The 25,933-nt window shown below is 47.4% G+C and overlaps 1 protein-coding gene and 1 long non-coding RNA gene across 2 annotated transcripts; both read right to left on the bottom strand.

Moving 5' to 3' along the window:
• Positions 1–489: 489 nt before the first annotated feature.
• Positions 490–25,933, bottom strand: SLC13A3 (solute carrier family 13 member 3). Its single transcript, XM_027745861.2, has 13 exons — positions 25,817–25,933; positions 16,291–16,556; positions 15,770–15,933; positions 11,898–11,964; positions 10,981–11,166; positions 9,970–10,095; positions 7,540–7,635; positions 6,127–6,231; positions 5,094–5,191; positions 3,728–3,840; positions 3,229–3,390; positions 2,741–2,878; positions 490–2,142 (listed from the first exon to the last, which is right to left on the bottom strand). Exons 1-13 carry the CDS (start codon positions 25,925–25,927, stop codon positions 1,957–1,959), a joined length of 1,818 nt encoding a protein of 605 aa, XP_027601662.1. The 5' UTR covers positions 25,928–25,933; the 3' UTR covers positions 490–1,956.
• LOC114001018 lies at positions 24,460–25,622 on the bottom strand. The gene is made up of 2 exons (XR_005564229.1): positions 24,906–25,622; positions 24,460–24,788 (listed from the first exon to the last, which is right to left on the bottom strand). It is a non-coding gene; the product is annotated as an uncharacterized LOC114001018 (long non-coding RNA).

Below are 25,933 nucleotides of genomic sequence, written 5' to 3'. Positions count from 1 at the left end.
TGCTGCAGCAGCAGCAGCTCCAGCGGTGCAGGGCAGCAGGACAGCGGGGCTCCTTCCTGCAGCACCGGCCACGCAGGGCACAGCCTGTTCCCTGGCCCAGGACAGCAATCCTGTGTTGCTCACAGACAGCTGGCTGAGAAAGCAAACTGCAGGGAGCAATTTTCCCTTCCCCATTCAGCCCTTCTTCACTAAGGCATGGTGAGGATCATCCTTGCAGAACGACAGTGCCCCAGCCCAGCCCAGCCAGGCGGGACAGCAATTTGGGGTCTGCCCAGCAAAGGCTCTTTGGCAGAGCAGCCCTGAGATGCTGAGCAAGGGGCTTTCCCATTCCTCAGCTGCTTAACAGGGCTCTGTCTTGCTCAGACGAGGAGGGAGACCTCACTCCTCTCCTGCTCCTCCCTCCTGCCCAAATCAGGGGTGAAGCTGAGGCAGGGGAGACTCGGGCTTTGCTTTTCTCCCCTCAACCTACAGAGCAAACAGGACGATGAGATGTGCTAACAAATGTGCTTTATTTTACGTTTTCCACAATCATTAAAGGTTTTGTTGAACATTAAGGGTTTTTTGTTTAATTCGATTGATCAAAATTCCATATTGAATTGGTTTTGGCCATTTTAGTACAACCCCCTCAAGTCCTCACCTGCCACTTGACCCCAGGGTAACCCCCATAGGGTAACCCCTATAGAGGAACCCCCTGCAGCAGCAGTTGTGGCTGGTGAGCATCACCCTGCCAGCTCTCCCACCTGGCCCTGGGGGTTATCAGCAGCACAGGAGCAGGGGGGATGCACTGGATCCCTACTCAGGGACAGTTCATCTTGTCAGCTTCACCAGTTTACATCATCAGAGAAACCTGTCCCAGCACAGGGATCCAGTCACTCACTTACCCTAAACCAAGAACCAGACTGTTTATCATTCAATCATCTATTTCAATGACTGATCATTTAAATGTAATATTTTAGATTCTTACAGAAAAAAAAATAAAAAGAATTGGATAAAATGGTGATTAAAATCACAGTCAATTTGCAATGCTTTCATTGAAAGTACCCAAGCAATCTGATTTTAAAAGACGTTAAGAATCAAAGCCTATTTTTCAGAAATGTCAATAATATTCCAATGCAACTTGTCCACTGACCTGTGACTCAGCGGGTCATTTGTGAGTGAGTCAATCTCACAAACCTAAGACTGGCCACATTTACCAATGGTGAAACACCACCAATGTCCAAAGTTACGTCAGAAATTAATTTGGTCCCAAACCCCCATCTGTGTACTCAGTGCAAAGAACCGGCCAGCAATCGCTGTCCCGGGCTTTCAAAACATCGAACACATTTGGAAACAAACTGTTGCTTTCCTGTTTCCAAAGCATGGAGCAATGCACCGAGTCCTACCAGCACATCTCCTGAATCCTCCCTTCACACACAAACCTGAAGAGATAGTCTTCATCCTCCATGAGAGAATCACTCATGAGATGGCAGTGAGGCCCCATCCTTCACATCCTGCCAGAAGCGCCCGGCCACGCCGCCTTCCCCCCAGCCAGGCTCTGATACACTCACTCACATTGGGTTGTGCATAAATAATCCAGTTGCCTCCACCCTGTTCCCAGGGCTGCTCTCCAAAACGAGGTAGGGTATCAGAAGCCAGAGCAGCAAAGCTCTCCAGCTCTCATGGGGGGACAGGCATCTACCCAGAGATGCTCGATGCTTACGGGTGGTCCAGTTAACAACCACCTATGACAGAAGGACTCTGGGAGAGTCAGATTTGTACCTGCAGAAGGTGGGGAAAGATCTCCAGAGAAAATAACAAATGGATGTTGTGACACTGACCAGTGTTTCTAAAAATAAATTTGAACCAGAAGGTCCCACACAGTGTGAGCAGCCACGTGGCTTTTCCTCCTGTGCATACTCTGACGATTCCAGTGCCCCAGTCCTAAGTGAGTGAGTCCTTCCCCGGGGGTGGCTTTGTTCATATTTTATTTAGTGCACTTAAGGTGACATTTTCTACAGCTGTCACAAGTGAGGTGGCATTTTCTGCATGGATGTTGGCCCAAGCAGGGAAGGTCCCCAGCTGGAAGATGCTCTTGGCCCATGTGTTCATAGCCAAGCTAAGAAGCAGAACTCCCATAAGATTCATGAGCAACCCAGTTCTTGCCTACAAAAGAAATACAAAGACAACTGTTGAGTTTAGACTGGACATCTATAGCATGTGAAGCATGAAGCTATTTGAATGTAAACATTATAAAAATGGGAGGCTTCATTGCCGTTAATATTAGCAGTATCTTAAGCAGGCTTTAAGCCACAAAGGCCATTCTGCAGATGCTTACCAAGCTTTGATCCATCAAAAACATCAACATCTGTTCAGCCTCAGGAATGTGAGCAAGAACTGGGACTAAGCCTAATTTTACTCATAAGCTTTATTTCACTGAGCTGGGGAACTTTTCCTGCATCCAGAAACCTATGAAAGTTGAGCTGCTGAGACTAGATGAACAGGAGCAGGGTTTGGGAGAAGCTGAGCACATTCAAGACCACTTTTGTCACCATTTGGAGCCATGATGGCTCCAAATTTCACAAAGACAAACTTTCATACAAGCACCTTCCACATTCCTGTGCCTTCAAACACTGATAAGATCAATATCAGACTTCTGTCTTCTCACTTCACTACATATTGAACTTTTAACAATCCAGAAAATCCCCTTTTTAAACACTGGGGCTGATTGTTTTCAGCATTTTCTGGATCTAAAAGAACTTACCATATCCTTGACCATCAAGTGTCCAGAAGAAAATGCAATCGAGTTAGGAGGTGTTGAGACTGGCAGCATGAATGCATAGGAGCATCCTATAGTTCCTGGTATCATTAAATAGAGGGGATTTACTTTCAGACGAATTGCCTGGAAAAACAGAAAGGAACAACAATGGCACCTTGGGGATTTGGAGTCACAGACAGATGAATCAACGAATGCAAACAGCCAGTGCACCATAGGGAGTCCTGTCCCACACTCTGTCATAAATAATCATGTATCTCACCAACAGTCTGAAGGATTGTTATCCTCCAGTGTCCATGTTGTGCTGCAGGCACTTGCTTTGTTGCTCCCAAGGATTTTGAAGTGCCTGAAGCCCAGGAGCAGGAGAACTACACAGTGCTTGTCCCAGCACAGACCCCACACAAACCTGCCCACCCAAGGGGCAGGGCAAGGGGGGGACCAGAGGAGCAGCTGGATTTGCTGTGGGACAACCTTACCAGCTCTGCCAAGACAGGCAGAAAGATGATGATGGTGGCAGTGTTGCTGGCAAACTCCGTGAACAGGGCGATGACAACCGTGACCAGGATGACGGCCACGGGAGGGGGCACCCCCTCCAAGGGGTGCAGGCGGCCTCCAATCCACACAGACAAACCAGACTCCTGCAGAAGGGGACAGCAAAAAGGAGAGTCGTCCTCCTGCACCCCTGCAGGGGAAGTGGTCCTCTCCTAGAACAGCAAATGACACACGAGACCCTCACCAGCCCCTCTGCGCTGTGTCCTCGGGGTGTCTAACAGCAAATAGTTTGCAAGGAGTTGTAACCTCCTTGGTTATCTGCTGTGTGTTGTTGTCACTTGGGGTTGAGAAACATATCCTTCGAGTGGGGTGACTGCACTGGCACAAGTTTCCCAGAGCCAAGAGAACCCCAAGTGACACCAGGATAAAATCCAACCCTGCTGGGCAGGATGACTGCCATGTGGCATCTGTGGTGGGTCTCACCTCACAGCCCTTGGCCATGGCAAAGCCTCCTCCAAGAAGCAGGATGATGTTCCAGGGCACGGTCTCTTGGGCCTTTCTCCAAGTCAGCAGGGGCTGTGTCTCTGTGTTTGGTGCTGGACAAAGAGGAAAGCCCCATGTCACACCCACCCCAAGAAGAGCATCAGTCATCACCCAACAGAATGACATCATGGGCTTGACAGCAGCACTGAAGCTCACTAACTGTGAGATGTTGATAAAATATACATATGGAGCCTCTCAAGTTAATTAAGACAATTAAAAGACCATTTAACATTGTATCATATCTTAAAAAAAAAAAAAGGAAAAGAAATTCTAGCATTAGAGTTTTCTTTGGGGCTTTCTTGAGGGAACATTTAATATCAGGTTAATTTTCTCTCTGTAACATAAACATCGTCTTCAGCAGATGGGAGTCCATGGAAGGAGGACATTTTCTGCCATTTGAATTACAAAGATGTTATTAATTTTCCACTTGTCGTTCAACAGCCGGCGAGTTTTTACAGCAGAGAGTTCCTCTCCCCTGAAGGCCATCTCTTAATATGTGATGAAGTGAGCTCTGTCATATGGAAGGATGCACTAATGGGACTGTAATTTTCTGTTGAACAAGGGCACATATTTTATCCACAGGAGGCCTGATTAAACATCTTCCTGTGTATGGACAACACAACAAATGTGCATGACTCAGAGCAGACGGTATTTTGTTCCCACAGACCCCAGGCAATGCTCCATCATCTGCAAAGGGCCTTCATCAGCTGCTTCTCCACATTAAGACCATCTCTTATTCCAAGAGGCTAATGAATTAAAATTTTTATCTCATTGCAACTCAAGACATCAAAAGGCTCCTGGTACCAAAACCTGATGGAGAGTTTGAGCTTTAGGAGTTTAAATTCTAAATCATTCTGGGAACTGAGGAAGTGAACCTATTTCTGAGTATGGACAACCAGCCCAGCCCTGCCCTCTCAGAGGTTCATGCCCCCCTCAAAGGACAGGAGCTTTTGGAGAGTCAGCCACCAAACCTCTGTTCCACAATCAGGTCTGCTACAGACAATCAACACTGATTTCAGTTCGCTTTACCCCACCATGGCATCACCCCTGACAGCTACATGAGCAACTGAGTCATTCCTGCCATCAGCAGCAGGGCAGTGGCTGCTAAAGCTCCGCTGGTACTTCAGAAAAAAAAGCCCCTGTTGGATCAAATGGCACCTTCAAGTCACGCTGCTCCAGACAGCCAGTGCTGCTGCTGCAGACTGGGGCAGGTCCAAGGGGGGATTATCTTGGCTCTTGCTCCACGCCTGCCCTGCCAGGACACAGGCAAGCACAGAGTCCCTGCCCAGAGGGATCTCCTGCTCACCTTTCAAGTCAAACCACCACCTGAAGGAAGGCTTTTGTGAAGGGAAGAAGAACAGTATAATCACAATGGTGATTCCTGTAACTGCATCCGAGATAAACCTGTCCAAAAGCAGCAGAGACACATGTAAGAAGCACAAGCCTGTAGAATTACAAAGTTTATGAGAACAGGGATTTACCAAAGAAGATTACAAGTTTCCACCTGGTTTGAACAATGCTCCTTGTTCACTGTTCTTTTCTTTTTTAATTCCGTGTTGAGCTGCATTTCTATGGTGGGCTGTGAAACCCCCAGAAAAGCTGCCCTACAAAAGTAAAAACCAAGATCTAATTCCCACCACACTGATGCTCTGGCTGTTCTGATTGTGGAGTTTCCTCAGTTCACTGCAGGGAGGAAGAGAGGCAGAGCCCAAACCAGCTTATTTATATGAGCTCTTTGCAAAATGCTCAAACTCTCAGACTCCATCCAGTAAAGAGCTTAAGCATGTGTTAGATTGTAAGGAGCTGTTAACTGATGAAGAAAAAGCCTGTAACTACTTTGTTATATTAGGGAATCATTTACTAAACTAGGGCTTTATTTGACAAAATGACAAAACTATGAAGGTCTCTTCTGTTAAGAAATAGCAACACCTTCTCAGAGCTTTAGCATTCCCCAGCTGCTGTATCCATGAGCTTGCCAAACAGACAGGAGAGCACCCAGGGGTCAGCTCCTGCCATCTCTTTTCAGTCTCCAGACCTCCAGTGAAATCGATATATTGCATAAAGAATTCAGTATTTCATTGTAAATGTACCTATAAACAACATTCTCAACGTTAAGTCCTAGGGATGGCCTCAGATAGACACATCCCAACTTCTCACCGGCTTCATGTACCTCCTCTGGGAGACAGAAGCAAAGTCAGCTCTGCTACTTGATTCTCAGTTTAATTCATTCCAGGAATCCTGAGTAATGGTGTTAAGCAGTACAATCAGAAACCCAGGAATCTCAATGACTTGGAAATGCTATTGAAAAACGGGACAGTGAAATGAAAATAAAGTCTTACCCTGGTGCAAACAAGCTTGCCCAACCTGGAATGAATTTAGGATCCCTGGAGAACAGCATGATTGCAAACATGCAGAAGAAGAAGAAAATTGCCTGTTCTGCAAACCTGAAATGGAAAGAAATGAGTTTAAAATGCTGATGTGCTAAAAGGGTGGATCCAAGCTAGGACAAGTACCCAACTCCAGCTGAAGCAGGTTGGGTGAGAAAGGAGGCTGGTTTTCTAAAAACAGTCACAGTGAAACATTGGAATAGATGTTTAAAATCTCTCTGAGCACAAGCAGGGGCATATCAGCCATTGGGAAGAGGCGGCTTGTGCTGATTTTTAGTTATGGGGCTGCTAATCAAATTGGTAGAGCTCAGCTTAATGGACTTGCCCACTCCTAGATCTCAAAGTGGGACTTTGATTCTTTCAGAGACATTTTGCAGGCTGCTTGATAATGTACTGAATGGAACAAATAAACCAATTTCTTTCATTTACAGCACAGGCACAGACAATCGTCTTTGAAGAGCCACTCCATGTTCCACACAACAGCAATAATTACAGTGTCAATAGCACGGCACAAACGTTGCTGAATCTTCACAGTATTGCCCCGAGTATGAAAATATTATTTTACAGATGGGGAAACACAGATCATTTAAGGATAAAACCTACAGTTTCAACAACCCTCACTAGCCCTGGCTGACTAGAATATCAGTGGCTGGTTGGACATATCCAGAGGTTGATTTCTAGAGATACTCAACTTTTCCTGCTTCCCCTCCTCTTTTTGACATTTCTCCCAAGTCTAAAACTCATGTTTCCTTCTGCTGGTGCTGTTCTCCAAAATATGATCCCCATCATTGCAATCTGGACCAGCTTTTTCTGTCTTCACCCAGCTAACACAGTTGAAGGAATTATTCAGAAAAAATAATGTATTCCATGACATGGGTCTGACTACTTTCCATATACTTAAGATTTCTTAAAGTATATCCACAATCCATATGATTCATATCTATCATATGATTCACCAGCCTTTTGAGAAAATGCCTCCTGCTTTGTAGGACAGGTATTCACAAACCTTGGAAATTCAGACTGTGTTGGTTAGCACCTAATGCACAGGACTGGGTTTGCTCCTGGAGTAGAAAAATCACAAGCAGTAATTAAACAACCCAGCATGAATTCCCTCTATAATAAGAACGTCATTCTTGAGAAGATTTGAGTGCAAGCTGCTGTTTGCAATTATTTGTGTCAGCAAAGGTGAAGAGGCTGGAGCATGCAAAAAGCAAACTCCAGCATGTTACAAACGGGCTGAGTGGAAATACAGGTATAATTTTCTTCTAAAAAAACCCCACTCTCGCCAGTCCTCCACTCTTAAGACAGGATGTTTCCAAACCCACTCAATTTCTTTCTCATTTCCATCCCAAGTTTACAACTCACTTTGTTGGACCCAGTTTCTGATAGTCCTCCTTTATCACTTCCTTGGCTCGGGCTTCTGCATCCACTCTTATATTTGACTTTTTTGTTTTCCAGCCTCTGCCAAGAAACACAGTTACATTTTTACATACCTCTGACATATGTGACACGTAGTAAATGCTGCATTTTCTACTGCAGCACATTCATGACTCAGTGTGCTTCTCCAGTGCCTGCTCTGCAAGGTCCAAAGAGCTGCACATCTCTGGCAGCTCAGTTTGTGTTATCTTCAGATTATCAAGACTAACAGTGAAGGTCTCTGGTGAGATAAAGGCAATAAGGCCCTATTTTATACATCCTTTGTCTTTGCATTCATAGGAAGGAGACCCTGCAGAGGTGAGGACGTTTCCTCTCATTTGAATTCTGAACTGTTTCCTCCAGCATGGGCTGTGATTGCCAGATGAAAGCCCCAACATTCCTCGTCTCTGGCAGTTACCTACTTGGGCAGGGTGACGAGGGATAGGGTGACACGGAAAATGAATCTGTCCCTTCGTTTCTCAAGTCACTTGTAATTTCCTGGGTGATCCCAGGATGCTGCTGAGGATCAACAAAAATGTGAGGAATTTCTAAGTGGCCGGGAATGTTAATGTGCTCCTGGCTAAGCCTCTTAGCCCGGCTGCACTGACCGAACACGCTGTTTGCTCCTTTGTACCATGTGCATACAAGTGATATATTCATATCTCACACTGCATCTCCCATCACACCCCTTGATAATAAACCTGGTTTCTAACTCTGCCTGTGACCTTGATTAAACCTACAAACCCAATTTGCTGCATCAGATGCATCTGCCCATCCCTGTGGTGCCTGCCCTTCCTTAATTCATTTACTGCTTCAAAGGGATATCGTGGCTGGATCTTCTGTATGGATGATCATTCAGAAGCTCCTGCACCTCAAGTAGCTCTGCCTGCCCCTTCAATGTCTTGTTTTTCTTTTTGGAGGGGGGTGTTATTAACAGCAGCCTCAGCTCAGCCAGCCCATCCATACCTGAGGCTTTTAATGGCTTCTGGATTCAAGCAAAGCTGAGCTGCTGCTGGAGCCTGGGCTGTGCTGCAGACAGACACCAAGGAGAGAGTCCAGCCCCTGTCCCCGAGTCATCACAGCCCAAACATCCCAACAGGCTCCTGTGGAGCCTTGGCTGTACTTGTGGAGCTTTGCAGTGTCTCTTCCACGTGCCTTGCCCCTGGGGAACACTGGTATCTGCGCTGGCCCAGCTATCCCAATACAGCCGGGCTCTGTGCTGGCAGGGACAGGCCAAACAAAACACAAAGCAGCACGTTCTCCAAGCCCAAGAGCAACTTTGCATCTCACCAGAGGCTTTGGCCTCTTTCCTCACCTGATGGTCAGGGGCTGTGCCGGGACAATGCCCCAGCCCTCACCACAGGACACGGGAATTCAGGCTCCACACTCCACGAGCACTGGGCATGTGATGTGGAGCAGAGCAGGTCTCAGCCAGCCAAGCATCCCAGGGCAGCACACAGAGCCTCCTGAGAAGCCCCACCAGCAAGTTAAGGACCGGCCTTTGGTATCTTCTGGATTAAAACTTTCCCACTGATTTCTTTTTCCTGCGTCTGAGACAGTGTAAATATTTGGACACCTGTCCTCTTCTCTCCTCCCCCCATCTCTACCCACCGTTTGCATTTTAAACTCAAAATAACAATTACAGACTTTTCTAAATGTTACAAATTCCGTAGGGTCCCTGGAGGAAGCAGGACTCTGTCCCTGTTACTATTACACATGAGAGTGTGGAGGGGTAAAAAGGGCTCCACATGAGCAGCATGCCAATGCTGCAATTGTTTTAAGTCCTGTACGCTGGGGGTTGCATGTATCCAGCAAAGATTTACTGGAAAAACATGTTATTCACAGTTACAGATTAACACGTTGTTGTAAAATTAAGCCCTGTTGTGAAGTAATCTGTTCCAAACCCAAGTTTCTGCCCCAGGAACAAAACCTGGCTCTTGTATGTTCTAGAAGATTTTTACTTCTTATTTCAGGGGAAGCAAGATTTCATCCTGGTCCTCCAAGCTAGATCCTACTTTTCTTTTTTCCAGTGAAAGTCTTCCCCTGACCTCCACAGACCCAGTTCAGGCAGTAAAACAACCACTAAAAACTGTATGTTTAACTAAATTAATATAGTACATACTCTGTACACGTATGCGTTTCAGTTGGATAAAGTATATGTAATTATAAGATATCTTTAAAACTTTTCTATTGTATATCAGCTTTTTAAAAGTAGATGACTTATAGGATGAGCATGCTGGAGTTAATTATAAAATCCCCTCCTTCCAGGAGATGATCCTGGGTGGTATCAGTAGATTTAGAATGAGAATCAGGATGAACATGTATTTCACAATGCCAGTATAACCAGACTACATATATGTACAGTGCATATCAACATACCTCAGGTTAATTCCTCCATACAGGATGGAGATCCATAGCCATCCCATGAGAAGAAAAATCAGCATTAAAGGAAATGCAAACATAAACCAAGAACCAAAGTTCACCACATCACATTCTGGAAAATAACTAAGCAAATGGGAAAAATCAAGTTAATGCAAGAAGGGAAAGCAAGCCTTGCATTTATGGGTAAGCAAACATCTGAAATCAGCAGCGAAATATCCCACAAACCTGCCACTGTGCATTTCAAAGCTATTGCTGGGTGTGCCTTAGGAGTCATTTGGGCATCAGGAGATGTGGGAGCGTTGTGTTGGGACAACCCCCCAGGATACCCTGCCACCCCCATCTCACCCTGCCCTGCTGGGTGAGCCTGCAAGGAAAGATCTGGAAATCTCTCTTCAGTGCTTTCCTACTCCTGAACACCCAGGATTAAAACCTGCTACAACAACTGCTGAAGAGTCTGAAGATGAACCTCACAGGGATGCTGCAGTGCCCAGGAGAGGCTGCAGGTACTTATTTATAGAGGCCAGCAGAGTTAAGAACTATCTGTGGGCACTTAGGCTGGCACAAATCTCTGCTCCTATGCACATAGGAGGAATCTTTCATAACTAAGAAAACAGGCCAGAAGTAGTGGGTTCATTATTTTTCTTTCTACCATACAGCAGTAGCTGTAATTGCTCACAAAACACTGCACAGCCTGATTCATCAAAACAGTTAGCAGGTTAATTGCAGGCATGGAGTCAAGTCCCATTAAATTCAGTGAGTTTAAGAGCATCAATGAGGTGAAGCACATATGCTCCAGTTTGGCTGACAGCCTGCCTGGCTACACTGGAAACCTGCTTATTACAGCTAAGGCTACTGCAACCACTCCTCTGCTTTCATTTTCCAAAATGTTCTGGAGCAGCATGACTTTTCCAGACCAGCTCTCAGCACAGAAGGGAATTGCCTACAGGGATGGACAACATGCCTCTGTCTTCCAGGATTTACAAAGCTCCCCAGGATAGCCTGCTATACCTCTTCAGCTGTCCCAGAAGGATGAGGTTTGGTGCAGTTCCCGTCAGTGTTGCTGTACCTCCAATGCTGGCTGCATATGGGATTGAGATGAGGAAACCTTTCCATATATTTGTTTTGTATTCCTCCTCTTTCTTTAAGTCTGAGAGAGCATCGCTGGAAATCTCCTTCTCCTCCGACAGATCTTTGCTTTAAAACAGTCCAAAAGAGAATCCGGTGAAAGCCCTGGTTTAAATACAGTGCAACCACTTCAGAGCCTTGACAGAAGGAAAATTCCCAGTTTTTAAAAATCCAAGCTAACACTGTCCCCAAGGACACCTGAGCTGCAGAGGGGTCCTGCTCAGTGAACCTCCACGTGGCACCAGCAGCCTTGCAGAGGGCAGAGCACCCCCAGCACCCATCTGGGGGAGCTGAGGGTGCCTGTGCCTTGCCCAGCCCCTCAGCAACTTGTAACCCTGAGCATAAAGTCCACAGGACTGCTAAAAGGAAAATCACCTAACATTTGATAGCACCAAGAGGAAAGAAACATCTGTTCCCATGTCCCTGAAAAGATGCTTTCTTCCCATCCTTGTTATCAAAGCAGGGCCATCACCAGTGTGTAAATCCTGGGGGTGGGGGGTGGTTTAAATCATCAGCTTCACACATTTGATGTTCCTGAGAAAACCAAGGCAAAAACCCCCAGCAGGAGACACCTCTGGTTATGATTTCAGAGTGGCTGAAAAAAACCTCTGCAACAATTTGGACATGCAGAGGGACACTGGACACACAGAGGAGGGTTTCTGTCATCAGGCTGCTAGTGACTGGGGTGTTCTGGATAATCAAAACATTGCAATGATTGAATTTCAAATTCCTAAAACTTGCTCTAGCTCAGGGGATAATTCTCTCTCGACTCTCTAATACAAACTTTATAGTTAACTTACTCCTCAGTACTTGCCAGAAACTGCATCTCAGTTGGTACAGTGTAAAGTTTATTCTGCTGTAAAGATGCTGAAAAAGAAAGATGAGGACTTTAAAACAGTTCAAAGCATCTAGAAAATTCTCCTTGACCCAAACAGAGGGACAGAGGAAACAACTACCATTGTAGAGGAGGGGCTGTGCAGACGAAGGGTGAGCTCACACCAAGGGGACAGGGTCAGGAGCCCCTGGCAGGGATGAACGAGCCCATCTCCTCCTGCCAGCGCTCCGGTCCCACCACAGCACCAGCTCCTCCTCCAACACCCACAGGCACTTGGTCCCTTTACTACTTCTGCCACAGGTCAGGCTTTGGGATCTTCTAACACAGTCAGGAGTTTCAGGGCATCCCTTATCAAGTCATGGGTTTGAGGTGGTTTTTTTGGGGGGGAGGATTAACCGTAAGTCATTCTTAGGAAGAAACACTATTGGGCCTGATGTATCTGTAAGGCAGGTTCCCCAGGGTACAGCAGGAGCACTTCCTGTCATTGAGCTTCATTCCCATGGGATGAGAACTTTACCTCCTGCAGACATCCAATGCAGTCACCATAAAGCTGTGATTCCCTCTTTAAAGATATTTGGGGATTGGGTTTTGTACCAGGTCCTCCGAAAGGCACCCTGGCAGCAGGGACCATTCCAAGCCCATCATCCCCTCCACAAATGACAGCCCCCACAGGCTGAGCCAGCCTCTGGCACAAGTTTAGGGCCACCCCGGGGGGACTCTGTTGCATACCCAGTTCCCAGGGACCCTCCTGCACACTTCACATGGGCTCTGCCTCGCTGTCCTCCTTATTGCCAACCACAGGGAACACAAGCAGGACTCAGGAGCCCTTGAGGAAAGGGATGTTTTGACCAGTGTCACCAATGCTCTCTGGCAGTAAACTGGGAGTTACACACCACTCAACCACAGATACCCATGGGAGAACTCAGAAATCAGAAGATGGAAATGCAATACAATCATCCTTTGTTACCAGACCTGACATTAAGGCTCATGGCATTTGCAGTCATGGCTTGACCTCCTGAGGTTGGGAGGTGTGCTATCAACCCCCATTTTCCATGTTCCTCTCAGGACTGGAGCACTTTTGAGTTTTATCCATCTTCAGCCTGGGTGGCTCTTCCCCATCCCAGCTGGCTCTGCTGCCTTTCCTTGTGCTCTCTGCGTGTTTTTGGGTCCTGAGGTCTGTCCCTCTGCACATCCCTGGGCTCTGCAGGCCCCTACATGCAGAGTCCAATTCCTGGTGCTACCACCCCAGCAGTCCCCAAATTTCCTTGTACCCCCCCTCGGCCTGGAACACCATCCTCTTCTACCCAATATGCCCCAGAGACCTAAAGCAGGGCATGGAGAGTGGCCAGTGGTCAAAGTCTGTGGACTCACTCATGTGTGTGCCAAAGACACCGAGCTCGTTCCAGCTCAGTGAACCAAGGATTTTTGCAGTGTCATGTTTTACACATTGTTAATTTACTGAATTGGAGTTAATTGGCTTGGGCACACACATGCTGAGCTTTCATCCCAACCTTGCCACGATGGAAGGATGTAATTAGAAGGATGAACATTAACCTGTGGTTGACTGTTGATCCTCCAATGCATTTAGTCCAAGGTCTCTTACACTCCTGTCCCAACTCAAGCCTACTCCTGGCTCTGCAAAGACATATTTCATTCTACCTCAATGTTTTTCAATTCTTTTTCTCCCTGCTAAGCCCAGACTCCCATCCCATCTGGCCAGGACCATCTGTGAGTTCTCTCTCAAGGAAGGTTTGCAAAGGTAACCACGCAAAGAAAAGCCAGGCATACTGCAGAGCTTTTCCTACGAAACCCATAAAAAGGAGTTGAAAATGATTACAAGTCCGTAAGTCAGAAGAAATCAAGGATAACTGAGGTTGGATCTGGCTGTGCACACCTCTCACAGAGCAGAATTCTTGTGGCCATTTCACCAAAATACCTCATATACCTTAGAGCCAGAAATGCTCTTTGTAGATAATTTTGGATTCTCTCATCAGGAAAAAAATGTGACCAACTGATCAGAGATCACTCAAATTCTGGCACTGTGTGTGTAAGTAAAGCCCTTCACAAAGCTGGTTTCATACCCTTGTTGAGATTTCTTTATAAAATCAAATGCTTTTACATGACACATTCTTTAATATATTTTTAATTATTATATTTAGCCACCCAAGTATTTTTTAATCTCCTGGACTCTGCCACAGGGTTATGAAACCAAGTTGATTTGAAAACTGACCTTATCATATGCCATTGTACAAGTTGTCTTCCACATACAGCCCTCTTAGCAAATAAATGTCTTTTTTGGAACAGAGATTATAATTCAGTTGGATTATGAAAACTTAGTAGAACTGTGAAACAAGTATACCTTTTTCTCAAATGCTTGTTCCTTACATTCAGCAAGGTTTCATCAGGTCTGTGAAAAAAACCTCACTGCAACAGCCCTGACTTTTGAAAGTCTCTACCTTAAAAAAGAAATACATCATCACGCCATCCCATGATATTTGCAAAGCATCACTTTATTCATTCTTCTACCTGAGTGCCTCTCCCTTTGCCTTTTCTGGCCTCTCTCACCACTGCAAGTGTTGTGAGTCAAGGATGTTAATACTGTGCTTGACAGTGTCTAGGACAAGGGGCATCTTCCTTTTATGTGTTCCCAAACTCTGCTGTATTTACAGTCACAACTACACAGTCAAATAATTTCGGAGGTTGGGGTCAAGAAGGTTAAAAGCAGACTGACAAAACACAATGCTTCTACAGAACAGGAAATCATAGCAAGAAAGTCAGGGGGGTTGATTTTAATAGATGTGAACAGTCAAAAATTCATAAAGTAAATGTGATAAAGCAACCTGGAGTGCAAATATCTCATGATTGCTAGATGTTAATGATGAATGATTAATTATAACTTTATTAGAGTGTGCATGTTTGAGTCTTCTTCTGGGGACTCATTTATCTGCCTTAGGACTCAGTGGGAACCAAAAAGCCATTGCTTTTAAATCACAGAGACAGATGAATTACTAATAATTGCAAGGAGAAGCTGTGACTGCTGCTCCAGCTATCAGCAGTAGCTGCCAAGGGGACTTCAGGACTTCATTTATGGCTTGTTGTTTCTCATCACAGCCTGCCAGAAGCCCAGACTTCTGCTAAATGAGAGGGCTGAAGGAAGCCCTTACCTGACCACATGCCCTTAACCCAGCCTGTCCACAGCCTGCTCAGGAATGACACCAAAGAGTAGCATCAAGATGGAAAAATCAAAAAGCACTCAATAAACAGGTATTTAACCTGCCAGCCTTCCCCTGAGTCCTTGCTTTCTTTTCCAGCTCAGGCTCCAGTTTCACGGGGGAACAAACAGGAAGACAAGAGGAGAATGCACCAGCCCCAAGCACAGGGCAGCCCTGCGTGCCACAGGGAGGGACCCAGCCTGTCCCTGCACCATTGCACAGCACTCAGCATCTGCCCTGCCTGCAGCCCTCCCTGGCTCCTGCTATCCTCTCAGCAAGGCACCCCCACAAATCCCACCGTGCCACAGAGCTGGACTTCAACCTGTGCCAGCAGCAGGTTTGTGGAGCAGGTTGGCTGGGCATCAGTGCTTCCTGGTTTTCCAGGTAACCCATAAGCATTTCCTCCTGCAGGACATGAGGAAGGGGCAGGATAAAAAGGAGTTTTATGCCTATACTCTTCCACCGTGGGAATAGTGTGCATGAAAGTGGGACCAGCACTGAGACTGAGCTGCAAGCTAAGGAACGTGGTACTTGTGCCAGTGAGGTGGATAAAATGGGACATATTTGATGGCAGCAAATCCAAAATCCACTCAGCTGGCTTATAATACTGCCCTGTCTCAATTACCTTGGTTTTCTTCATTTTCCCTGCTCATATCCTTAGATGTGTCTTTCTCCCCAAAGAGGCTTTTTAAAATTGCATTTGCAATTGGAAGCATCATAGCAGTGGAGGCAGTATTACTTAACCACATGGACAGGAAAGACGTTGTCAACATCATCCCTAAAATTAGTCTGGAAGAGAGAAAAAAGGAAAAGCTGAATATCTTCAGTTTGGCAAGTTCTCTGACACATTACAGCTATAGGAGGAACAGCTCACGAGCAGGGATAACAAAACCAATAGCAAAAAGGACTTCTGAGACCATCCTGTAACTGGACAGGGCACAGACATGGGGCTGAACCGACTGATTCTCCCTGTGCTCCACGGCCTCTGAGCAAAGGCAAACAGCTGAACAAACTCAACAAGCTGGAGAAAAGGGGGTGTGGACAGCCTCCAGTATGGGAGACACTTGCATCAGGGACCAGCACAGCAGCTTCCCCAGCCCCTGCAGCTCACATCCCCCCCAGAGATCCCCCTGCTCCCGTAGTCACCTGGCTGGCTGCACTCCCACCAACATGAGGACCCGGAGCGCGATCCTGCGGTGTAGATTCCACTCCTCAATGGCCGAGGCCATGATTAAGCCGCTGAGAAAGAGGAAATTGGTGTCTAAAAAGTATTGTGGGCAAACTTTGTTAGATGGGAGGATCCCCAGGAAGGGAAAGAGGACGATGGGCAGCAGAGCCGTCACGGCCAAGGGCAGCGCCTCGGTGCACCAGTACAGGGCCATCAGCAGGATCACATAGAGGCATCTTCCTTCCTGCAAAAGGAGGAGAGGAAAAGCGAGACGTGACATTACAGAGGCACTTTGTCACTTAGAGGCACTTAGACAAGCAAAATGCACCAGTTACTCCTTCAAGGATATAATAATATTCCTCCCAAATCATTTCCAACCGGCACAACATCTTCCCCCCCTGCATTGTGTAGGCATTCAGGACTTGCACTGACTCCCTGAGAGCACAGAAAAACCCAAACCCTCCTTGGTTGCCTAAACTTCCCCTGGGCTGCAGGGTGGCAGTGCACAGGGGCATCAACCAAGTAACCTCTGGAGAGCCATGTTTGGGGTCTAATCCTCAGCAGGCACTGCTGGTAACATCCTCAGGTGTCCCAGGGTCTGACCCATTTAATGTTTGTGCTTTCCCTCCAGGTTCCACAGACCATGCTCTGCATGGCTACGGACAAACAGCCTTGGGAGGTGTGTGTTCCCCACATTTGCAATAGGCAGCGCACAGAAAGGTTTCTTTCCTTGGATCGGAGCCTCCCGAGAGATCTGTGAGAAACCATTCCATGGCAACCCCTCCCGGTGCCCACAGAAATCAGTAAATCAAGCTCTGTGGTGTCACAGGGCTTCCTGTGGGCAGGGAGCTCGCCCTGCCTGGCACTGCCCTGGTTGGGCCAAGGCTGGCAGAGACCCAGTGCCCCCAGGCCACAGCGTGGATCCATCCATCCATCCACCCAGGAGGCACAAACTAGACCAAAGCCATTTGTCATGGCAGTCATGCCCAAAGCAATGAGTGATGGAAGGAAATCTGGGGAGCAGCCCCAAGCCCAGGAGGGGAGAGCCCTGGGGGGGAACCCAGCCCAGAGCTGGGCTTGGTCACCAGGGATATTGTCAGTGACCATGTGGCAGAGTGCCCTCAGCACTATAAATAACAGCTGAGAATCATCTGGAAGCCACAGAACTATTTATTTTATCACTTTTCCAGCTTGTTGAGCAGGTTGAATTGCTACCCAAAGCCACCTCTGTCCCTCTGCTGGGACCTTCCTGCCCTGGACCGGGTCTGGGCTCGCTGGGCTTCTGCGAGGGAGAGGATGGCTCTGCTCCCTGCCATGGCTGGGAACAGCATGGACTGTGGGGAGCTGAGTTTTGGGGATAACATGGTCTCAGCCACAGTGCCTGAGGGTGCAGCACAGCCACCACCTGCCTACAACCCAGTGCAGACCTGGGCTGAGCGGGGTCAAAACCAACATGGATTTGTCCTTCAATACATCTGCAGTGAGGGTTTGAAAAGTGGCCAAAATGACAGAATCTGTGATTTGCTTTCAGCACTTCGGCTTTGCATTTACAAGTGGTTCTGCCAGTACTGCTCCAGCACTTCAGTGCACGTGGAAACATGAGCACTGCAGAGCTGAGCACAACTTGATTTTTTTTTTTCTCCATACATTAATTATAGTGGTGCCAGAGCTTCACACAAAGTTCCCAAGATCTGGATTTAAAGAGCGCTTTCAGACCTAATTTTAGATCCCAGTAAAATGACATATGAGACAGTGTGAAGTAAAATCCTCAGGCTCCCAGCTCAGCCCTGGCAGCTTCACTTCCCCCAGACCAGCAGGACCAGAGCAGCAAACCTGGCAGAGCCAAACTTTGCAAAAATAAGGGGTCATGTTTTAAAGTGTTTGCACACTAGATTAGTGATTTCATTCCTGTGGCAACTGATAATTCCTCTTTACTCTGGTTCTTTTTATACACCAAAGAAATAGCTTTGCTCTCATTAAGCCCTTTTCCATTTGATCTCTAAGGTCTGTATAAATAATTGTTTTTCTCCCACTGGCAAAATATTCTTCCGTTTCCTGGAAGGAAAGTTGCACCAAAGTCAGCTTCAAAATAAAGACACTTTGCTTCTTAGAGGAGTAGAGCAACTGAAAATATTTAACAGTGCCTTGATACAAGAGCATATCAGTGAAGGCTTTAATTGACATTATGAAATAGATGAAGTACAATTTAGAAAACTAATTATAAGTAATGGATATTTATTCTCTAGTGTATGGAAAATGTTCTGGAAAACATTGCAATGAAATACAGCATGGATCTAATAACTCCTCTTCACTGCAAGATCAAAAGCCAAGGGGTAAAACTGAAACAGGGCAGAAAGAACTGCTATTAGGAGGGTTTCCCTGAATTTCTGAAACCTGTACTGGTCAGCAGCAGATCACTTGAAGAAAGCTGCAGTGCTGTTTTTCCAATTTATTCTACCCCAAAAGGGGACAGATTGCACATATAATAAACAAGTATTTAATTTAAAATAGGACCATCATCAAACAAAAAAATGAACAAAACCACTTCAGAATAAAACTTTGATTTGGACCAGGCACTCCCAAAAACAAAAAACAAAACAACAACAAAAAAGTAAAGCCATTAATAAAATTGAATCAAACTCTATATGACATTGAAAGTTTTTTGCTTTCAAGATATTTTGCAAATGTTAATTAATTAATGCCCCCAATGCCCAGTATGATTATTTAGTACACAGACAATAAATGCTAACAAATGCCAGGAGAATGGTCCTTTAGGGATCTGGCCACGGCTGCCCCAGGATGAGCTGAGCTGCAGCTGCTGCTGTGAGTGGCACCATCACCCCCACATGATCTTTATTCTTCAATCCCTTGGCTGCATCCCTGTCAGACTCCTTCTACTTCTCTCATCTCCCTGCAGCTTTGTATTGATTTTTTTTCAACCGTTAGTTTATCAAAGTTCAGGGGAAAAAATAGTGGCACCTACGAACTTTAAAATAGGTCTTGTGATTTGGTTAATTTTATAACCATTTAATGATTGCCAGGGAAGTGCTGATGGCTCTGGACTGCAGCAGCTCTTCTTCCTGTTGCTCAAGAGCCTTGGGATTGACCTCTGCCCCTCCAGACACAGATCCTGTCTTTGCTACACTGAAAGCACCGGAGATTTTCCACACTGGGGGACCTGCTGAGCCATGGCAGAAGAAGCCAAGCCATGAGGCAATCTCCTGTGGGCAGGAGAGCTGGAGGTCTCTGGGAAGGGCAGGTGAGGTGCCCGGGGAAAGGAGGTTCTGGCAGGGAATGTAGGTCAGATAAGGCGAGCTGGCTCACCCAGACATAGCACCAGGACATGCATGAGCCACCAGGCCCCGCTGCCAGCCACCAGGATCCTGAGCTGGACCTCGTTCTCCATCAGACCCAGCGCCCACAGCTTCCCCACCAGGCAGACTCAGCGCTCAGAGAAGCCCTGCCTTGGCACTGCCAAGCTTTGGGTTTTCCCCACCAACTTCTGGGTGCTACGTGGTCATCAGAGCCTCACCACCCCCACCCAGGCAAACAGGGGGCAAACAGGGCTCCTCCAGGACCCTGATCCCAACACCAACAGATATTTTGGATGCATCGGAGCTTTTCAAGCCCTTTTGTCCCACCACTACCACAAAGGAACGTTCTACCTGCAGTGTGCAGAACTACTTGGTGCAAAAATCACTGAGTGTTCTCAAGTCACAGCTCTGACTGTGCTAGTGGCCCCCTCGCTCCCACTGCCTGCTCTCCAGTGGGATAGATGTGTGAATCTGATTTCTAACACAGCTCCTGTAAACATTATGTAATCTGGACCTAACCCAAGCCCTGTTTGCCAGCCTTCCTGCCAGTGGAGTCATTTTGCTCCCACCAGCTATTTCCAGAGTAGCTAGAAAGGGGCCACAAGCTGCAGGAGCTTCAGGGAACCTGTTTTGCTCTGCTAAAATGACAAAGATAATTAAACACTTTTATTTGAACTTGAAGTATTTCGTAGTTGAAAAAAAAAAAAAAAGAAGAATTTTCTCTGTTTTAAAACAGGACAGCTGAAGCTCAGATAAAGTGGGCAAATTGAATGTGTGGCAAAAAGCCACTGCCCCAGCAAAAAGCAGCCTGGTAGACTCACACTACTCTTGCTCAGCTTGCATGTGTCCCACACACACAGATATCACGTTAACCCTCTTGACTGTGGGCAGCCAGGCCAGTTGCTGTGTCCAACTAATTAAATATTGAACATATTACACGTGTTCAGATATGACATCTCAATGTTACATATTGCTACCTCACACCTCTTTGTGGAATCTACTTCCCAACAGGGGGCTACAAATCAGCCTGACCCGTGGTCAGCATTCCTGGGGATCTCCATCCACCCTGGGGCTTGTAGAAATGCACCTGCTTTATTATTTATTATTCACAAAACTCCTCAGGCAGCTCTTACAAAACTGTGGTATGGAAGCTACCTAAACCTGTGGATTTTAAAGTAACCAGGGTTGGACATATGTACTTTAACTTCTCTTTAGTCACAGTAAAAATATTTCATTGTCAGTCAACTTCTCATGCTAAAGGACTGCACTTTGAGCACTTTGCTGAAGACAGAACAAAAATGTTTCACTGAACATGGCTTTTTCTGCATCTGACAACAGATTACCATGGGTTGGATTCCTTTGTACCACACCATTACACTCATCACTCAATACTCTGTCCAGTGTGTTCTTCCTCAGTTCTTCCTTCCCATAGAATGATGGAATTGTTGAGATTGGAAAAGACCTTTATGATTGTTGATCATAAAACATGACCACATATTTTCTGTGGTCCTCAGCATCCAATTAATACTGACTCTTGTCCACTTCCCTTTCCCCCCCATCCAAGTATTGCTGCTTTCACATCCTCCCTTTGCCAGCTCGTTTTTCTCCAGGCTTGCCCTCTCTCCAAACTGAAACTCACAGTGCATATGATAAAAGGTAGTCACCCTACTGTCAGTGATCACCCCTCTTTCCCCGCTGAAGTTCTTCTTCTCAGCTTTTAACTGACCATTGTTCCCAGTTTTGTGAAACTGGCCTTTCTAAACCACCAAGCACGTACTCAGCAGAGATGGACTCTGCGTATGAAATGTATCATCAGGCTACAATCACTTATTTGTCCTGCCAGGCTGCTCCCTACACTGCTCCCTGCCTGTCTGTGCTCCTGCTGTGCTCTCCAGTCCAGGATCCAGTTCCACTCCACCTTGCAGGACACCCTGCTCCCAGCCCCACTTGCCTACATTTGCATCACCCCTGTCCCCACAAAGCCGCCCTTCACAGTCTTTGCTTTCCAGAGCAAGCAACGTAATTTTTCTTCTGGAAGTTCTTAAAGTCTCCTTGTTCTAACCAGGAGGACTCATTACATCCGAGTTAATTTTAAATTGCTCTATGGCCACCAAGGAAGTCAAGTCTGTTCTCTGAAGGCACTGGGCCCTATTTGCCTGCTCAGAGCTCCTTTTAGCAGATTTGGCTGCCTCAGCTGTTACCAAGCCAAGAGGCTGTAGACATTGAGTTCATTAGAAGCTGTTGGAACAAGCTCTTTGCACAGCTCATTAAAAGTGCCCCCCATGCCCCTTCCAGCAGAACAGTTCCTCCAGCCCCTCCTGCCCTGCTCCAGCTCTTTGCAATCATTCACAGGCCTCCGAGCAGGGGGGTCACAGGCACTTCCACTCACGGGACAAATATTCAGCTATTTCAGCAGCAACCAGAGCGGGAGGTGACACACAGACCCTCGTGCAGAGAAGGTTCCACACAGAGCATTTCCTTCTGCTGCTTGATGTGACAGACACAAGCCACTGTTCCAGCCATGGTTTGGGGAGCACACCCTGAGGTCTTGGCAGACCCACTCACAAAGCAGAAATTTCATTTCTCTATGTAAGAGACAGGAGGCTGCAGACAAAAGCACTTATGCAAGTCTCTCTGTCCACAACTGCAACCTACAAAGGGCATCAAACAAAAACAAGGGCAATTAACATCACATCAGCACCAGTGCCAGCCCTGTCACCGTCCCTCTGTGAAGGGACTCACACAGAGATCTGGAGAACAACCACTGCAGGGTGAAAGCCAGCCAGAGCTTTAATTGCAGCTTGCAGATGTGAATGCTGGAGTCCATCTGGAGTAAGCAAGACCAGAATTAATGGATGATTTTTCTCAAAGGATTACTTTTCTCTAGGGAGATGTCACCTAGGTGCAGGTTTCACTGGAAGATCCAGTGCACCCACACCACAGGGTGTCACTCAAAAGGACACACTAATGCAAGAAGCCACATCCTATTTGTGGTTCTCTGTTATATCAGCTTCAAGTCAAGATTTCTTGGTCTTCAGATCCAAGCAAAACACTGCCCTTGAAGCCAAAGCTCAGCTGGCTTTTTATGGTGGCAATCCCTTGGAGAATTAAAATTGCTGAGCATCCCAGGGGGGAGAAGGTAAATGATGACACGACATGGGAATATATTTTAGCATTCCCAGAGCAGGAAAGTACTGCAGAGATGCCTGTAAGATTCCTTTCCACAAGGGAAACCTCACCCTGGGACCAGCAAAGGCTGAGCCTCACTGCTTCTCATCTCCTACCAGTTTCTTTTACACCCTGCAAGGCAGCACACTGACCATCCCAGCAGGAACATGGGGCTCTCCAGCCCATCCAACTCTCCCGAGTTTCAGACGTGTGAGCACTCAGCAGCATCACGGTGGTTACAGTGACCTCACCTCACCCAGGAGCTCCTCCTGCCCCAGCCTGCTTTCCCTGGATGCCCTGCCTGGGACAGGCTCCCAGTAACACCAGCAGCAGCCCAGTCAGTGGAACACCTGCAGCAGCTCTGGCGACGTGGCTGCCCAGGGCGCGCCGGGACAAACCTCCTGACTCGAGGGGCACAGCGGTTCCCGTCACGCGCCAGGAGAACGTCCACACTCTGCCACCCCTGATCCCCTGCCTGCTGACTCCTCGCCTGTTCCTCCCCGTTGGTGTTTTCACACTGTGGGTAAAAGCGTAACCTGCTCCTTCCTCTCCCACAGCCCCCCTCGGCTCGGGCTGTGGACGGGGGCTCAAGCAAGTTCCAGACGTCAGAACTTAATCCCTTGTTGGTGCAACAGCAAGTTTCCTTTCTTGCTGAACAAGTGAGAGAGTTTAGTGTTGAAACTGTGGATGAATCATTGACCCCTGAATATGAACAGATACACTTGTGTACAGCAGCTCACAGCTACAGGTTCACCCCTACTCCAGACTCTGGGAGAAGTTGTGGAAGCTGCAGCTGGACTTGCTTGAAACATGGTTAACACCCACGGGAGCATCAGAGTTAGACAGGAACCAGCACAGGTATTGGAGAGTCTCACTTCTACCACCAGTAATGCATTTAGTGCCCATGGAAAATAAAGAACAGACCCCTAAGGTGAGTGGCAGAGCAGCCAGCCCTGCCAAGGTCTCCTTCCTTGCCCACAGCTGCCCCACTGCTTTGCCACCCCCTCAGCTGCAAACATTTCCCCTTTCCCAACACCATTTTTCCTTTGATAAACCAGCATTGATCAGACTGGACTGTGCATGAGGTCCTCCCTGGATCGCACCCCAAAGTGATCGGCAGGAGTGGAGCAGGTGTGAACAGCACTAGTAGAGACATTTTCTTCTGTACATGTGAAGAAATCCCTTTCCTGAACACCCAAATCTTTCCACAGCCTGTGTGACACTATACACTTCTACCAGTACACTGAGCATTTAGATCTTGCCACAGAACCGGGTTCATCTGTGATTTATTCTCACAAATAGCCCCTGCACGGTCCAGACACAAGCTTGCACTGTATGATCAGTGCATCTCCTCACCCTCTAACCATATCTCACAATTTTACAGTTGCCAAGGTCAAACAAGATACCATTAAATATACTTGACGTCATTTGATCAGTTACTGTAAATGAACCTAGAAATGTAATTATCGCTCCACTTATGAATTGGCAAAGTAATTAAATACCTCTTGTGCAATGTGCTTTCTGCTCTTTGAGGCAGACATTTAATATAGTCCTATTCAGAACTCAACCAATAATGTAAAATAGAAAAACAAAGGGAGATTAAATCCAAATAAATTTCTCTTTTAATATAAAGTCATTAAATAAAGCAACAATCATTCTATATTATTTTTTAATTTCAGAGGTTTATTTTGTATCTCAAATGAAAAGGTTTCACCTGACAAACATTGTACAGACTCAGTGCCAACTTTGTGTCCTTACAGCACCTGACCTATCCTGTAATCACTAAGTACTGATCAGTAGTTATTGTCAGATGTAAACAAAGTCATTCTCAAATGGATCTGAGTCAGAATGTAAGAGTGAAATCCTGCCCGCACTGAAGTCAACGGCGCAAAATTCCACGGTGACTTCACCGTCCCGTGGACTTCCACACAAGGTTCAGAGGCTCCTGGTGCACAAGAGATGTGTATGTGGGACAGCTGCAAAAATCCTTCAGCCTGCAAAGTTTTGCAACAGGTTGCTTAATGTGCAGCCTAACGCACATGCTAAAGTACAAACCTTAACAGGAGAACGGTCTTTCCACGCCTACAAACCACCACAAATATCTTACTCACAAAACCTTTCCGGATACGGCACCACAGGTCTCCCCAGGAGTCACCCACAGGGGTGCGGGTGGCACTCGTGGCTCCCTGGCATTCCCCAGCCCTGCAGCACAGGCACGATTCCCCAGCTCTGCAGGTCCCTCTCCCCCTGCCCACACCTCTGCCCGCTGCCACTCCCCTCCCTAAGGGGATGGGACAGCGATGCCAGGCAGTCTCAAAGTGCCAGGCACTTACCTTCCACCCGAGCTCTGCCAGCCCCTCTCTGGGGGATGCTGGCCATAGACCTGCCTCACCTCTGTTTCCCCAGCTGCCATTTGGGCACCACCAATGAAAACTGCAACAAGGCACTGGGGTACCAGCAAGCAATACTACTAGTTAGTGCCACTTAGCTTGAGCTGATGCTGACCCCAAAGTTCGTTCCACCTCCCAATGTCTATATAAGTAACAAACAGCTCAATTATCTATCCCTTCTTCCCCCTAAAAAGCTGAAGTAACCCCAGGATGTCCCCTCCATTCGAACTCTCGGGTGGTGTGGAAGGGTGAGGAGCTGTGGCAGCCCACAGGCTTTGCGGTCCCCCCCCTCCACGGGCAAACCCCGGCAGGCAGGAGGGCGACCCTCTCTCGAGCCGAATATTGTTGGGGCCGAGGCAAGATGTGGCACAGAGCACCCAGGCTGTGTCTCCGGTCCGTGTCCCCAGAGCTGAGTTCCACGGGGTGTGGAACTGAGTTCCACGGGCTGTTTCATACCCTTGGTTCGTGTCCCGAGTCGGCGCCCCCGGTTTGTGCTCCCGGTCCGTGGCCCCGCTTGGTGTCCCCCAGTCAGTGTCCGCGGTCAGCGCATCCCACTCGGTGTCCCCCACTCGCAGTGCCCACCCACGCTGCCCGGCCCTCCCTCCCTCCCGGCGGGTGCCCGGCCGCGGTACCTTGGCGGGCAGGCTGAGCAGGACGGGCACCAGCGCCAGGGGCGCGCAGAGCAGCACCACGAACCGCCGCACGCTCCACGCCTTCTTCACCAGCGCTCCCAGCGCCGCCATCCCGCG

This window comes from Pipra filicauda, unplaced genomic scaffold (genome assembly GCF_003945595.2).
Source record: "Pipra filicauda isolate LSUMZ 115617 unplaced genomic scaffold, ASM394559v2 scaffold299_size895176_pilon, whole genome shotgun sequence".
Taxonomy (NCBI): Eukaryota; Metazoa; Chordata; class Aves; order Passeriformes; family Pipridae; genus Pipra; species Pipra filicauda.
Note: the sequence above shows the minus strand (reverse complement) of the source record. Positions and strands in the feature narration are given on the sequence as shown.